Source organism: Hypomesus transpacificus, chromosome 2 (genome assembly GCF_021917145.1).
Source record: "Hypomesus transpacificus isolate Combined female chromosome 2, fHypTra1, whole genome shotgun sequence".
NCBI classification, from domain to species: Eukaryota; Metazoa; Chordata; class Actinopteri; order Osmeriformes; family Osmeridae; genus Hypomesus; species Hypomesus transpacificus.
Window position 1 is genome coordinate 15,479,064 of NC_061061.1, and position 14,318 is coordinate 15,493,381.

Consider the following 14,318-nt stretch of genomic DNA (forward strand, 5'->3'; position numbering starts at 1 on the left):
CACATATACACACACATATACACACACATATACACACACGTGTTCACACACAGCTAGTCACCCTGGGGAATAGAGAGATGAGAGTAGAGATAATGACCACATAGGCATTCCCTAGGAGCAGAGGATTATGGTCTCTTACCTTCAAGACAGCCCCCCCACCACCTCCCCACCCCCACCCCCCCACCACCACCACTACCTACCTGAGGTGGTGTATTGACCCAGCCTTAATCAGTGAAGTCCTTCAATGTAATTTCATCCCTCAAGGCTTACTGGAGTTCAGAATCTTTAACAGGAAATGCGAGCATTTTGCTGCATAGTTTCACCCAACGTCTTCACATCTCTGATTGTCTTTTGTTATTCTTCACAAATTGGAGTGAATTTTAATTATTTAGATTTCCAAAGATATATTCCTCCCTCTAAAGGAAATAATATGCTTGAAGAATAGGGATCCTCAATCATCCAATGGATATAAATTGACTGAAAGACCCGGGCAAAACAATTATCAAGCGCAGTTTGAACCAGGATAATTACTCTGGGAGAAGATCTGGAGAAGTAAATCGGAAGGGTGTCAGAGGGTGGGGCTGAGATGCTGCTGGGTACAGCAACTTGAGATATTGGCACGAGTGACTTTTCTAAAGGGAATTAGAAAGATTTTTGTCCATGGGAAGTATCATTGTCCTTCATGGAGCACATTAGGGAAAATATCTGCATTATTTAGGAACCTGAAATGAAGAACAAGATTAGCCTATAAGAAAGAAGAGAATTTGGTAGAAGTAGTACATGGAGCGGGGAGGGGGAGGGGATATACGCGCTGGCTGCACATGAATACCGGTACCCGCCCAGACTATGAAGCAGACGCTCATCTCTCTATCGCGCACTGGCATGTGAGACCTCAGCTGCTGGACTCTGTGACAAAGTAATAGAGGCTTGGCATGGTGGTCAATCCGGCCGCCTCGGCTGACATGGTAAGCGTTTGTGGGACTCTCCAGACCCGTTCATAAACAGGTAGGTAACCAACAATATTGCGATGAAACAATAGACGGACCAAGTCATCTACCGACAACAAATCGCTGTGTCAATTAAACAAGTCGTAGCCTACTTTTCAAAGATATTTATATGGCTGATTGATCATTACTGTGTGAACTAATTTATGCGTTTCCTAATCCACGTTTTATGCAGGGACAAGCGGACACTGGTGCGCGGGGAGGTATTAGACAGGTGCTTGTCATTCCTCCCGTACCAATTTAAGCATCTATACAGACGGTGAGAAACATATTAATTTATATTATTAAGAGAATACTACATGAACACCTATCATGTAAAATTAAGATGTAAAAATCGAATCAATCAATTACCTGAATTTAGATGCCAATAGATTTAACTTTGACAGACGCCAAAGGGGGATTATGTTGACCTTTTTATGTTAACCTTACTGGTTCAGTTCTGTTTTTAAACAATCTTTATGTATGATAATAATATTTTAGTATACTGATGTTTATGCTATGTAGTAGCCGACAGACGATGTAATGCTTTTATAGATCCACTGCTGCTTCGTACTTCATCATCAAAAGTATTTTGTTTAACATGGCAAGGCTACGGCAGAGCCTGGTGTACAGGATACATTATTCATGAGAATTCACTGGTGGATTTTTGTTGTCGTTTTTTTCCACCCCTTTCTACGGTACCTTTCACCCCATTTCCACTTAGTATCACAAGACTCACTCTCGGACACAAATAAACACACTCAGCTCCATCTCAGAAGCTTTTCATTTGCATCCATTAATGAAGCACGTTGGGGTGCACTTTATGCAACAACTTCAAAAAGTAGTCTCGATAAAATATTAATATATTTCTTAGTATTCTTATTATTCTTTTTATATATCATATTATTTCCAGTTCATGATAGAAGATTTGATGCAAGAACACAACGGCGCTCCCCGCACGTGCACACATGATCACTAGGCTACTTCACTATTCATTCCAATCCGGTGATTACATCTTCTTAAATCTTTCATAATTACATCAACTAGAGCAGAGAGGGTGCAGGAACACTCTTTGTCATCTGCAAACGCCAAATACAAAATAGCCTACATCTCTTTCTTTTTTTTACTGACACTGCCCCGGGCGTGTGTGTTCAAGACGTCTTATCCATGTCAACGATCCTTAAGATGAGATTTCATTCGTATCTCTTGACTCATAGCAGCAACTGTTTATTTCCTTCAAATTCAAAAGGACATGACCGTGATGACATTTTGAGAGGAAAAGAGCATCTGGCAATGAAGCATAAACAAAGTGTAAACTGCAAAGAATTGGAAAATGGACGTCATAAGATGGTTTGACGCTAAGTCATCATCATGAAATCATGAGAGTCATGAAAATCTAAATGATGTCCTCTGATTGACATTTCACTCATTCATGCCAGAGCCGAAGCACTTGAATTTGTTGGAGGTGATTGAGTGCTCTTGTGATTGGGCGTGTAGAAAGTTGCAAAGTATATAAGCACAACTAAGCATAATATTTCTCATGGAACCCTAAAAGAATAGCTAGGCCCAGCCCACCATCTCCATCTGTGTGTTAACTGGAACGTGAAGATTAAAATTTCATAAACTCTCAAGCCATTAATGATGTTATGAGTCACAGCGTCTATATTTGAAGACTCCAAGGTATAAATTGACATGGAACATTGGGTTTACGGAGTTCCCTGAAAGTGTGAAAACAAAAGACATACAGTGTATTAGCAGCCTTTACTTTGCTGGGTCCGTCTGCCTTTCTGTCCCTGTCTGTGCAGGACTTTCCGTCCCCTCAGACCTGTACTATATCGGTCTTAAGGAAAAAGAAAAAAGGGTGAAATGGGGGAGTACAAAAGAAGTATATCTGAAGAGAGACTGGGGAGTGGAAGAGATATTTAAAAAGCAATTGAGTAGGACATATCATACTATGAATTAGTTCAATTGTGTAGCTCACTGGGGAGATCAGCCAGGAAATCATGGTTGCAGTGACCGGGGTGCAGTGACCGGGGTGCAGTGACCGGGGTGCAGTGACCAGGGGTGTGAGGAGTTACAGTGTGGCTAAGTCACTTAGGCACCGCAGTCGAGATGGATGGTTTTCAATTAGTTTTGTACCTCTGGCTCATGTCATTTGTCGTTTATCGGCGTAGTAAAGAGTAAAGACTAGTCTCAGGGGAGTTTTCTTCTGCACGTGCAGTCACACATACATCACTGACGTCAGGTATGTCACGGCCACAGCCGTGCCGCCCTGTTTTTGGTTTTGCCCTGCCATAGTGTTTCCCTGTCATTGGACGCTTTTCCCAGATTCGTTAAGAAGCTCTTAACGAATCTGGGAAACGCGGCCACGAATCTGGGAAATGCGGCCAATGACAGCCATTGTCTTCACCTGTCTCGTTAGCTTCATTGTGTCCACCTGTGTGTCGTTTGATTTGGGTATTTAGGTTCCTGTTTTGTGTCCAGTCTTTGTCTTGTCCTTACTACCTTTCTGTGTCCCTGGCTTTTTCATGATTAAACCCTTTGTTTTCGAAATGGCTGCATACTCTCGTGCATTTGGGTCCTCCTACCCCTCCTCACACTGTGACTAGGTAGATCACAATACAGAGAATAAGGAAAAGTGCAGTTCAGTCCATCTCTATCCGCATCGATCCAACGCAACAACACCAGACAACCAGAGGGCTAAAAAAGCCCTGGGTTATTTTTGTGGGAAACTGTGTTCTTTCTATACGTGTTTGTGTCTGAGTGTGTATCTCTGCAGACAGAAAGCTGACAAACAACAGAAAGGCTAAATGAAGTCCATGGTGGTAGAGTACATGGAAGTTTTGTCTTTAACATTTTTCAAAACATATTTCATTCAACTAAGTCAAGATTATTCTGCAGATCTCCTGGATATTTTAGAAAAATAGATAAATGGAAGGTGTCCTTTCCTCACTTCTGGTCTATCGTGTATCCCTTCTACCCTCACACCTGTTCTCACCTCCTGTAAATGATCAGGAACTTTAGACATTTAGATATAATAAATTAAGAATTGAGATGCCATCATTACCCAGAGCCAAAACAAGTACATGATACCGGAGGACAGAAGGACAGAATGAATGACTTGCAGTGAGAGCATAAAAAATAGGAAATGATTCATGCACTACCAAAGGAAGTGAGAAAGTGTGTCTGCTTGAGCTTGTTTTCCTCAGTCTGGCTTCTGGTTGGCCTGCTGGTCTGTCTGCGACCTGCATCTTTAGCGTCTGCTTCTGTCTTCTTTGAACTGCTGACAGTTCCTGTCACTAACATAACCTCCACCCACTGTGTGAGTTTGTGTGAGTGTTAGAGAAAGATGGATGATATAGTAGCTTAATAAAGCTCAACAGACCAAGTCATTAGTGAACTGTTCAGAGTGTGGATGATGCTGGTAATGTTGAATGATTGGCCCATTATAATTAGCAGTTGTCAGATTTGGAAGCAGAGTTGTGAGGCTGAGCAGAAAGATGACAGACCTTCAATCTTTACTTTATCCCCCAACAGTTCACTAATACCCACCTTGCTCTTATATATATAAAGAACTGGAGGTGTAGGTGTGTGAATTCCAACCGTGTGCATGTGTGTGTGTTCCTAAGTTTATGTCTTGTATGTGTGCAAGTGGCCTGGGACAGTGCTGGGCATTTAATGATGGTCACTGGAGTGTATCGAACAGTTGACCCGTAGAACGTCAGCTAAAGGTTACACTGACAGTGAATCACTTGGGGACTCTGAGCTCATTACGAAAGTCCAGAAACGCCACACTGTCATGGTGTGCACACATCAGAGATAGTTAGGCTTTACCAGTAGACATCCTACAGAGTAACATTTACATTGTCATTTAGCAGACACTCTAATCCAGAGCGTTTTACAGTAAGTACAGGGACATTCTCCCTGAGGCAAGTATGGTGAAGTGCCTTGCCCAAGGACACAACGTCATTTGGCATGGCCGGGAATCAAACCGGCAACCTTCTGATTAACAGCCCGACTCCCTAACCGCTCAGCCATTTGACCCTATTAACACGCTGACATGCCTGGGTGTATATGTGTGTCTGGCACTGTGCCCTGATCTGCTTTCCAAACCACAGCGGTTTGAGCACATTGCCATGAAACCTAGAACAGGACTCCTGAATCGTAATCACGTATTTAAACATCCTCCAACAGACATACACCCATAAACACTTATTAAAAAGAAAAAGAAAATAACACACTGTGTCAGACAGTGGTTGATGTTGCAGCTACTGCAGCTGATAAAATGCAGTTGTTTTCACACTGTTTAACTAATTGCCATCTCCATATGAAACTAACTATCACAAGTGTTATCTCTTTCATCTGGCAAATCGTGCAACTCAAGTGGATTCTGCACAGTGGGTTCAACTGATTGAATGGAGCTTGTTCTGTGGATTATTCAGACATAACAAGGAGGACTAAATGTAATGTTTTTCTGTGTCCTGTCTTCTAGCCAGAGAGTCTGAGTGTGTGTGTGTGTGTGTGTGTGTGTGTGAGTGTGAGGTTGGGATTGTGATTCTGATCAAAAACCAGTGGACGTGAGCTTTTTCGCCATGAAGTGCTTCAAGAGTCGGCTGGGTCAGGATGTGGAGAAACAAGGTGCCAAACTGTCTAAACCTCGCTGGGATCGCATCTCTAGTAACAAGGTAATGGAAGAGTATAGGATATTTAAGTTTAGGATATACAATGTTATTGTGGATCACATTATCTTTAATAAATGACCCACAGGTCCCCACAGACCAGACCATGGTGGTAGGGGGCAGGGACAAGGACTCATACACCCAATCAGCAGGTCCACTGAGGAAGCGTCGCCAGCGATATGTGGAGAAGGACGGCAAGTGCAACGTTCACCACGGCAACGTGCGAGAGACATACCGTTACCTAACAGATATCTTCACCACGCTGGTAGACCTGAAGTGGCGCTTAAACCTACTGGTTTTCACCCTGGTCTACACATCCACCTGGCTTTTTTTCGGTCTCCTGTGGTGGCTCATTGCCTACGCCCGTGGAGACCTTGACCATACCCAGGACAGCACCTGGACACCGTGCGTCAACAACCTCAACGGTTTTGTCTCTGCCTTCCTCTTTTCCATCGAGACGGAGACCACCATTGGCTATGGCTACCGCGTCATCACAGACACTTGCCCAGAGGGCATAATGCTGCTGCTGGTCCAGGCTATCCTAGGCTCCATTGTCAATGCTTTCATGGTAGGCTGTATGTTTGTCAAGATCTCCCAGCCCAAAAGGAGGGCAGAGACCCTCATGTTCTCCCACAAGGCGGTGGTGTCTGTACGCGATGGCCGACTATGCGTCATGTTTCGGGTTGGTGATCTGAGAAACTCTCACATTGTGGAGGCCTCTATCAGAGCTAAGCTGATCCGCTCCAGGCAAACCAAGGAGGGAGAGTTTATCCCCCTGAACCAGACAGACATCAACGTGGGCTTTGACACTGGAGATGACCGTCTGTTCTTGGTGTCTCCGCTTATCATTTGCCATGAGGTCAATGAGAATAGCCCCTTCTGGAACCTCTCCCAGGAGCAGCTGGCCACGGAGGAATTTGAGATTGTCGTCATCCTAGAAGGCATGGTGGAGGCTACAGGTATGGGGAAATAAAGAGAGGGGTCGAAAATGGAAGAGAGGTTAAGTTTGAAATTGGGAAGGGAAGTTAGCCGTGGAGTTTATGCCAGTGGAGTCTTGACGAAATGGTTCAAGTATGGAAAGCGATGTTAGTATCTGTGAGCAGATGACAAATTTGACACGATCTCCTGACAAAATGGCTGACAATGGAAGTGAGTGAGAGTCTCTGGAGATTTGCATTGTGAGGCAGGGGGGACCAACAGACAGGGGTACCAACAGATACCCCAGAGGGTCTGCCTGTCACTAATTAACGGTAGTCTGAGATGTTCCTGTCGTGCTCTGTCATTATACTCCACTAATTAGCTACTGTTGTCCTGTATGCTAGGGAGCTGTTGTGGTGAGCAAAGGGGGAGGGCCCATCAATAGAAGGGCCCATTGTAAATTAACAAGTCTGCTCAGAATGACGATATGTTTCTTCCTGCTGGTCCTGAATATAGATATTTAGGTGGAGAAGACGGTTGAAGGCATGAGGCTATAGATTTCTCACAAAGACAACCACATAATACATCACAGATGTATTCCCTGAGTCATAAACCTGGAGTCCTAAATCTGCTTTCCCTCTCCAGCAGTATGTTTTGTGGAGTGTGCATGTGGCATGTGTGTTATGTATGTGATTTTTTTGTGGTCACTTTTTTTTGTGGCTTTAGGGGTTTTAATGATTATATGCAGCTTTAAAGCCGTTATCATCACTGACCCCATGTCTCACGGGATAATACTAATTAATTTCTGAAGCGCATGACGCTTATTGCTGCTGACGCCACTGTCGAAAAAGGCGTCTCCCACTCCAATACACTTTAAATGTAATTATGTGCTTATGTGAGTATGATTGTGTCTTTTTTTGTGTAGTTGCTTGTTTGTTTCCTTAGTGTTATTGGTAATATGGATGGTAATGGATGTGGTTGTTCAAGGTTCACTAGAGCAGAGGATGAAGTTATTTATAGAGAGTGTGTGTGTGTCCCTGTGGTGAGTTGGGAGGTGCTGGGTAGGTGAATGTGTGGGTACGTGTAAAAGGGTGGATGTGTGTGTGTCTGTACGTATGTGTATGTGTGAATGGGGAGACTGATCTGTGCACATGGGATTTACAGATTAAATACTTATCTCTGACTGTCTTGTCAACCTACATTTCCCCAGATCTTAGACCATATAGAATCAGAATTAGAGAGTGAGAGATCACTGGAAGGCATGGAGACAAAGCCTAATGAACCGTAATAAGAGCTACTAATAGCACACTTCTTGCTTTAATTTCTCCTCCCTACTTCCCTGTCCTCCCCTCGCCCTATTTTCTCTCTTTTCTTTCCATCCTCCCTCCTCCTCTAGGGATGACATGTCAGGCCCGGAGCTCCTACCTGAGTTCGGAGGTGCTGTGGGGCGAACGCTTCACACCTGTACTTTCCCTTGAAGAGGGCTTCTACGAGGTTGACTACGACACCTTCCATCACACCTACCCCACCCCAACTCCCGCCTGCTCAGCCCGAAAGCTGGCTGAACTGGCCCAAAAGGGCGAAGCCTTCCCTCTGCCCCCGCTCTCCCCTCCGCCTCCTCTCTCCCCACCTGCTCCCCACTCTCCACCGCCGCCCCAGACTCCGCCCCCTAAGCAGTCATGCATGGAGGAAAAGACAGATAAAGGGGACGAGGGAGAAGACAGGGTGAAGGGAGACAGTAGGGGAGAGGGCGTAGGAAGAGGAAGAGAGGGGGAAGTGAGGAATGAAGGGGAACTGGATGGAGAAAATATCAGTAATGGAGAAGTGAGCATGATGGACTACGGCCATAATTTATAACATTTCAGATTAGGATGCCAAAAACGGTTAGTTTAGTGGTATCTCACCTGTGATATCACACCTGTGGTAGTGACACTGTGAAAGGCGGTGAGGTGCACATAGAGGCAGCAGGCCACTGGCTACTTCCCTAGCACTTATACATAAGGAACTATGACGATCATTGCCAAAGGTCACAAAGACTTTTAAACAACATAGTATTGTGCCAAGATTTAGAAATAAAATCGATTGGATGTTTAAGTGTCTATGAGATTTTTCTTTACATACAAATTTATATGTAATTGATGTTGTTAAAAAAATTGTTTTGCCGAGTAATTTGTGTCTAAGTGTGAACAAATAAACTATGTGGATTTCACCATATAATCTTTCTGAATCTGCCGGTTTAAAGTTAAATCTTGTTTTTGTTATCCCATCATTTGTATTGTTTACAAACACATTTTCATTTTTTATAAGCTTATTGGAGAGGTTGTCTGAACCCCGTGAATACTGAAAACTCATCATGATATTGCAAAGTATATCTTTAAATGACAATACTTCCAAAACAAGAGAATGCCATCGCTCTGTCATATTTCATATTTGTATATATTCATAAGAATAAAAATCTCATTTTACTTCGTGCATTTCTGATATCTCTGTTTATAAGCTAGGGCCTGTGTATTAAATGACTCACTCACATCGATTGCGGTAAGGGACCTCACCTCACAACCACAGGCAACAGTATCCTTGCAAACAGAGCCCTCTAATGGACAAAGAGGCAAAGAACAACGACCGTGTTGTTGCAGACCGCGGTGCATTCTGGGAGTGTGCGATGTAAGCGACCACATGGGCAGCTAGGGAAGTGTAGCGTCTGCAGAGTACACGGAGAAGCAACTTCGGTGCAAGCAAGAAAAGGAGCAGGCAAAAACTGATCTAGACAACGACAAGATATGAGACCAGGTACTTTTGATTATATATAAATACTACTCATATGAACTATAATTTGTGCTGGGTGAACGATTTAGGAAGATTCAATAACATGTCTTAATTATGTGAGCATTTCGGCCTGCTTCGAAAGGGTTGCTATTATTGAAACCACGGAAACCGTTCACAAGATTAACTTCACATTTCTTTATGAAATGTAATGTGTGTTCTTGCCTATGGTTGTAATTGTCGATGTGTAGCACTCAAAACAATAAGTGTACCTATCCGGCAAGTTCTCTAGCTTGCCCACATGGCATCAGAATTGGTATTTTAGATTGTCTGGGAAATCTACACGTGGTGTCCACGAGCGACTCCATGTATTTCTCGACTTTTCTTAAAGACACGTCTAAGAAGGCACGTTGTTAACTTAAGTAGAACCCAGTATGGCGAGCAAGTTAATTGTAGTTTATTTTAAACAATTTGGCCGAAATGGCGCCCACAATGTTAATCATTAATGGCATTTTACAACTTCTTGTAGCGTCCATTTGAGCTTGTATGTATACCTTTTTTACGCGAATCTGACACAAACATTTCTGACTTTATTCTTCAGGGTTCAGTCCGCGGGGTGACCGTGGCGGTCGAGGCGGCTTTAGGGGTAGAGGAGGGTTCGGTGACCGTGGAGGCAGCCGTGGCGGATTCGGAGACCGTGGCGGATTCGGAGACCGGGGTGGAAGAGGCGGATTCCGTGGCAGAGGTGGTGAGTAACATCAACACGAGTCTCTTAAAACAAAATTATCTGTGCGGTCACAATATTAAACAGCCCAGGGTTGGGCTACAATATATCATAAATGAATGAGCCGATAACATTTGTTATTCTTTTAAGGTGGTGGTGGCTTTAGGTCGCCCGAGGGTGGCTTCAGAGGCCGTGGAGGAGGCAGAGGTGCACCAAGAGGAAGAGGGGGTCGGGGTGGTTTCAGAGGGGGTGCCAAAGTCACAGTTGAGCCTCACAGACACGAAGGTGAGATGAGTAACACATTTGATGTCATTTACAAAATGTGGGATTTAAATTATTACTATATAGCAGGAATCTTATGCTTTGTCAATTGAATTGCTTTATCTACCATATTAATATATAGGTGGAGGTTAACTGTTGTGGTCATATTTCTTTCAAAGGTGTGTTTATCTGCCGTGGTAAGGAGGATGCTCTGGTGACCAGGAATATGGTGATTGGAGACTCGGTTTATGGAGAGAAGAGGATCAATGTTGAGGTGAGCCATTTCACATCATACATTGCCAACATCGATGCCCTGCAATCGCTGTAAATACAATTAGAATGGACAATCTGTAATACATATTTTTTTATCAACAGGAAGGAGAGACGAAGATTGAGTACAGAGCATGGAACCCTTTCCGGTCTAAGCTAGCAGCTGCTATATTGGGGGGGGTGGACCAGATCCACATCAAGCCTGGGGCTAAGGTCATGTACCTTGGAGCTGCCTCAGGAACTACAGTGTCCCATGTGTCAGATATCGTTGGACCTGTGAGTTGATCCTTCGGTCCTCGCTCTAATGCACCAGTTCTCTTTAGAATCTACTAACCATCCTTTGCTATTGATTACTTTGTGTGCATACATACATTCACTCATTCATTTAATTCCTTTATCAATAACTGTCTGACCCTGTGCTGCTTCCTGTTTGGACAGGAAGGACTGGTGTATGCAGTGGAGTTTTCCCACCGGTCGGGTCGTGACCTGCTCAATGTTGCCAAGAAAAGAACCAACATTATTCCTATAATTGAAGACGCCCGTCACCCACACAAATACCGCATGCTTGTTGGTATGTTAACCAACTGAATTTGGCCCTATATTTTTGTTGTTGTTGCTATGGCCAAACTTCAAGAGCCACTATTTACACTTTTCTGACTTATGAACTCTTCCTTCCTTTGTGTGTTGGCAGGCATGGTGGATGTCATCTTTGCCGATGTTGCCCAGCCTGATCAGACCAGAATAGTCGCCCTCAATGCTCACAACTTCCTGAAGAACGGTGGCCATTTTGTCATCTCCATCAAGGTACAACACTTTGATTGCATCCAAAGTTGTGCACACAGTATTTGTACCATTTTTATTTTAGCTGTGTCTTTCGCAGGACAACTTGTGCTAATAGGGATACATGTAACATTGACTTTCTTCTTTCAGGCCAACTGTATTGACTCAACTGCCGCCCCAGAAGCCGTGTTTGCTGCTGAGGTGAAGAAAATGAGCTCAGAAAACATGAAGCCCCAAGAGCAGCTCACTTTGGAACCATACGAGAGAGATCATGCCGTTGTTGTGGGCATCTACAGGTATACAGCACCTCATGGCTTCTCTTTCCTATTTGTATTACTAGTGTTAATTTAAATCCCTTTTGGGGAATGGAGTGTCGAAATAACACAGAACGTCACTTACATGTTGACAACTGATCCCTGACCTTGAGATTACTGACCGAGTCTTGACGAACGGTTCTCTTGAATGTGTACTGACTATCTCCTTCTTTTGTAGACCACCCCCCAAGCAGAAGAAATAAATGAGCCATCCCTTGACATCTGTGGCACAGTGACTAAAAAGCCATGTCACCCCTTCGTCACTGGAGGGCGCCAGCTCACAGCTCACAGACTCTGGAATTCCTCTTGCTTGCTACTTAGTAGGAACATGTACCTGTTTCCAGGCTTAGGGGCTTTCAGGTGAAGTATGGACACCCACCTGGGAGAAGAGCACATTTAAGATGGGGACTTTCCAGGGGATTCTGTAACTGTGTACTGAATAACTGTACAGAGCTTGATATAGTGATTTATCTTTGTGACATTTTATTTTTGTTTTTATTTTTTCATGCAACTTGTCCACTTATACAGGTTTGCAGTTTCAATTTATCAATGATTTATAAAAAAAAAAACTCAATACAATATTTCTTTGTTGGTTGATGTCAAAACAAAATTAACCTTTTCTGACTGTAATATTGAACCCTGTTTTTTTTAATAAAACATGTATTGACGTGTATTCCAGTCTATCCGAAGATAGCTTTGGTGAATTTATTTACTTTTACAACCTGTCATGGTGTTGCTCATGCTTAACTGGAAGTCTAAGCTTTGGGTAGTCCAGTCATTTGAATTCTAACCCATTTATCTACATACTGCGCAAATTCGACGAGATATGACAAAACAAAATAATATATTTTGAAATGGTATGACATTATTATTTTGCATACAAGTTATTCTTACACCCGCAAATCGCAGAACAAGACTGTTAATTGTTACTCGTTGGGTGATTGCAGTGCGTTTGTTTGGGCGGCCATTTTGTGGGGAAATATCTTTGGAAGTTCCGAGAACGTGCTTCAGTGTCGAGGGCGCGCTTTCGTGCAGAGTGCAGACCCTCCTCGCAGACAAGCGCTAGCTAGTGTTGGTGTGACCAATATCAGATCCTTAGGCCTACATCCTTCAAGCCTTTCTGAGATCTGGATGGGTGAAAGCAATATGGAGTTGAACGTAGTTGGCCAATAGGCGAGCGGGTTGTCGTAAGAGCAACATGTCTTACACCAGTCACATCCTCAGAGATCTGCACAACAGCGTAGCGGGTAGGGCGTAGAGGTTGATTTGTGACGGAGCCCGTGATTAACGGGCAGAGAGGGGGGGTCCCTTGCGAATGCTCATCGCTAGTTATAGCGGTGCGACGGAAAAACCCCAATTTTGTTTTGATTGTTTCTTTTTTACACACTTCTCATTCCCTGTATCCCCTTAAATCGTCTTAACTAGCTGGATAGTCAGTGGCTGGTTCGGAAGATTTCTCGACCAGCGACGGACCAAGACCACCATAAGAAAATCAAGAATCACCAGGAAGGGGATATCAGAAGGTCCAAGACAAGAGTTTTTCCGGTGACAGATCTTTTCATCCTACCCTGCGCGGTATTACTGTACCTTTTTTATTTTCGAGCTACTGAAATTAGCCAGTTGGCAAGCCAAGGTGCCGGGCGGACTTCGGCAAAACCGCGGGTTGGTCTTGCGCGTTGGGTTGGACTGCGCTTTGGAGACTTCACTGAACACCGAGTGTTGACGGGAATTTATTGCTAAAACGACACGACCCTCCTTGACAGGATATCTCACCCAGCAGATAGGTGGCCGTTCGGGGGGAGGGGGGATTGGTTTACCGGCGAAGTCTGCCCGGTAGCTGCGGTGGAGGTTAGGACGGAGGGAGAGAGGGATTCCTAATGGCTGCTCCGGGAAGCTGGATTTGAACCGCCGCCTGAGGTAAGTGGGAGAACGATTAATTCGTTTCAGACGCAGTGTTATTCATTGAACTTTATATGCAATTTTTTGTTTAACGTCGTCATGATCGTATGTGTGTGTGTGTCGTTATGATTTTGATGAGATCGATGGAAGACTGATCATATACTCGCATCCTCCCATCCTTGTCCCCTAGCACCTAGGCAGGGCGCCGCTCTCCATCGCTGTGGTGCTAGCTAGCTACTGTGCAGGCCACTCACTGGTAGAAGGACGATTTATGGGTTTATATATTTAGTTAATCCATTGTTGTCCTGATATACCAAGTATTTGCGTTTGCAACCCCACCAAATTGTGCATGTCAGTAGTTAATCAGAATAATTTGCTTTAAGTTAATATATGTACAGTGATGGAGGACTGCGAATCAGATTAGTGAGCGATTTTGCATAAAATTGGGCTGCTGTTCCTGTCTCTAGCTTAAACTCGGGATTCATCCAGTACAACATCTGCAGTGGAACCATAAAATGAAGTAATATGTTTGGAAGTCATCTTGCCAGTAGGTAAGCTGCTACCCTTTGGTATGCAGCTAAGCATCATTGCCATACAGCAAGCTAGCTACATCCATGATCACCATGCCTTATTAGTATAGGCTTATGACTACGAAATCCTCCCGAATCCATCGCCATGCCTCTTGTACCTACTTTATACCTGTCTAACTCAGAAGTAAGATTCAGGT

At 43.9% G+C, this 14,318-nt stretch overlaps 3 protein-coding genes across 5 annotated transcripts in view; all 3 read left to right on the plus strand.

The window, feature by feature from the left end:
• Nucleotides 1-805: 805 nt before the first annotated feature.
• zgc:162160 (uncharacterized protein LOC561782 homolog) lies at nucleotides 806-8,983 on the plus strand. Of its 3 annotated transcripts, none has more exons than XM_047041005.1 (5): nucleotides 806-1,005; nucleotides 1,180-1,263; nucleotides 5,476-5,668; nucleotides 5,751-6,621; nucleotides 7,977-8,983. In XM_047041005.1, the coding sequence occupies exons 3-5, from the start codon at nucleotides 5,576-5,578 to the stop codon at nucleotides 8,435-8,437; spliced, it is 1,425 nt and encodes a 474-aa protein (XP_046896961.1). In that variant the 5' UTR covers nucleotides 806-1,005; nucleotides 1,180-1,263; nucleotides 5,476-5,575; the 3' UTR covers nucleotides 8,438-8,983. The 3 variants fall into 3 exon arrangements, with proteins under 3 accessions (XP_046896961.1, XP_046896971.1, XP_046896981.1); XM_047041015.1 differs by having other exon boundaries at nucleotides 806-965; XM_047041025.1 differs by lacking the exons at nucleotides 806-1,005; nucleotides 1,180-1,263 and having other exon boundaries at nucleotides 5,611-5,668; nucleotides 5,761-6,621.
• Nucleotides 8,984-9,249: 266 nt separating this feature from the next.
• fbl (fibrillarin) lies at nucleotides 9,250-12,381 on the plus strand. The gene is made up of 9 exons (XM_047041038.1): nucleotides 9,250-9,370; nucleotides 9,945-10,091; nucleotides 10,218-10,352; nucleotides 10,508-10,602; nucleotides 10,704-10,874; nucleotides 11,037-11,169; nucleotides 11,290-11,402; nucleotides 11,529-11,674; nucleotides 11,871-12,381. The coding sequence occupies exons 1-9, from the start codon at nucleotides 9,361-9,363 to the stop codon at nucleotides 11,893-11,895; spliced, it is 975 nt and encodes a 324-aa protein (XP_046896994.1). The 5' UTR covers nucleotides 9,250-9,360; the 3' UTR covers nucleotides 11,896-12,381.
• Nucleotides 12,382-12,912: 531 nt separating this feature from the next.
• The window catches only part of dyrk1b (dual-specificity tyrosine-(Y)-phosphorylation regulated kinase 1B), a 32,104-nt gene continuing 30,698 nt past the window's right edge, over nucleotides 12,913-14,318 (plus strand). The window contains exon 1 of the mRNA XM_047027266.1: nucleotides 12,913-13,609. The gene's annotated coding sequence lies outside the window, so the exon portion shown is untranslated. The remainder of the gene's footprint in view (nucleotides 13,610-14,318) is intronic.

What these genes read in the sequence shown, in the direction of transcription:
- zgc:162160 (XM_047041005.1), top strand. Translation starts at nt 5,576, where the DNA reads ATGAAGTGCTTCAAGAGTCGGCTGGGTCAGGATGTGGAGAAACAAGGT. An exon ending in ATCGCATCTCTAGTAACAAG is followed by an intron (nt 5,669 to 5,750) that starts GTAATGGAAGAG and finishes AATGACCCACAG; the next exon opens with GTCCCCACAGACCAGACCAT. An exon ending in AGGCATGGTGGAGGCTACAG is followed by an intron (nt 6,622 to 7,976) that starts GTATGGGGAAAT and finishes CTCCTCCTCTAG; the next exon opens with GGATGACATGTCAGGCCCGG.
- fbl (XM_047041038.1), top strand. An exon ending in CAAATACCGCATGCTTGTTG is followed by an intron (nt 11,170 to 11,289) that starts GTATGTTAACCA and finishes GTGTGTTGGCAG; the next exon opens with GCATGGTGGATGTCATCTTT. An exon ending in GTTGTTGTGGGCATCTACAG is followed by an intron (nt 11,675 to 11,870) that starts GTATACAGCACC and finishes CTTCTTTTGTAG; the next exon opens with ACCACCCCCCAAGCAGAAGA.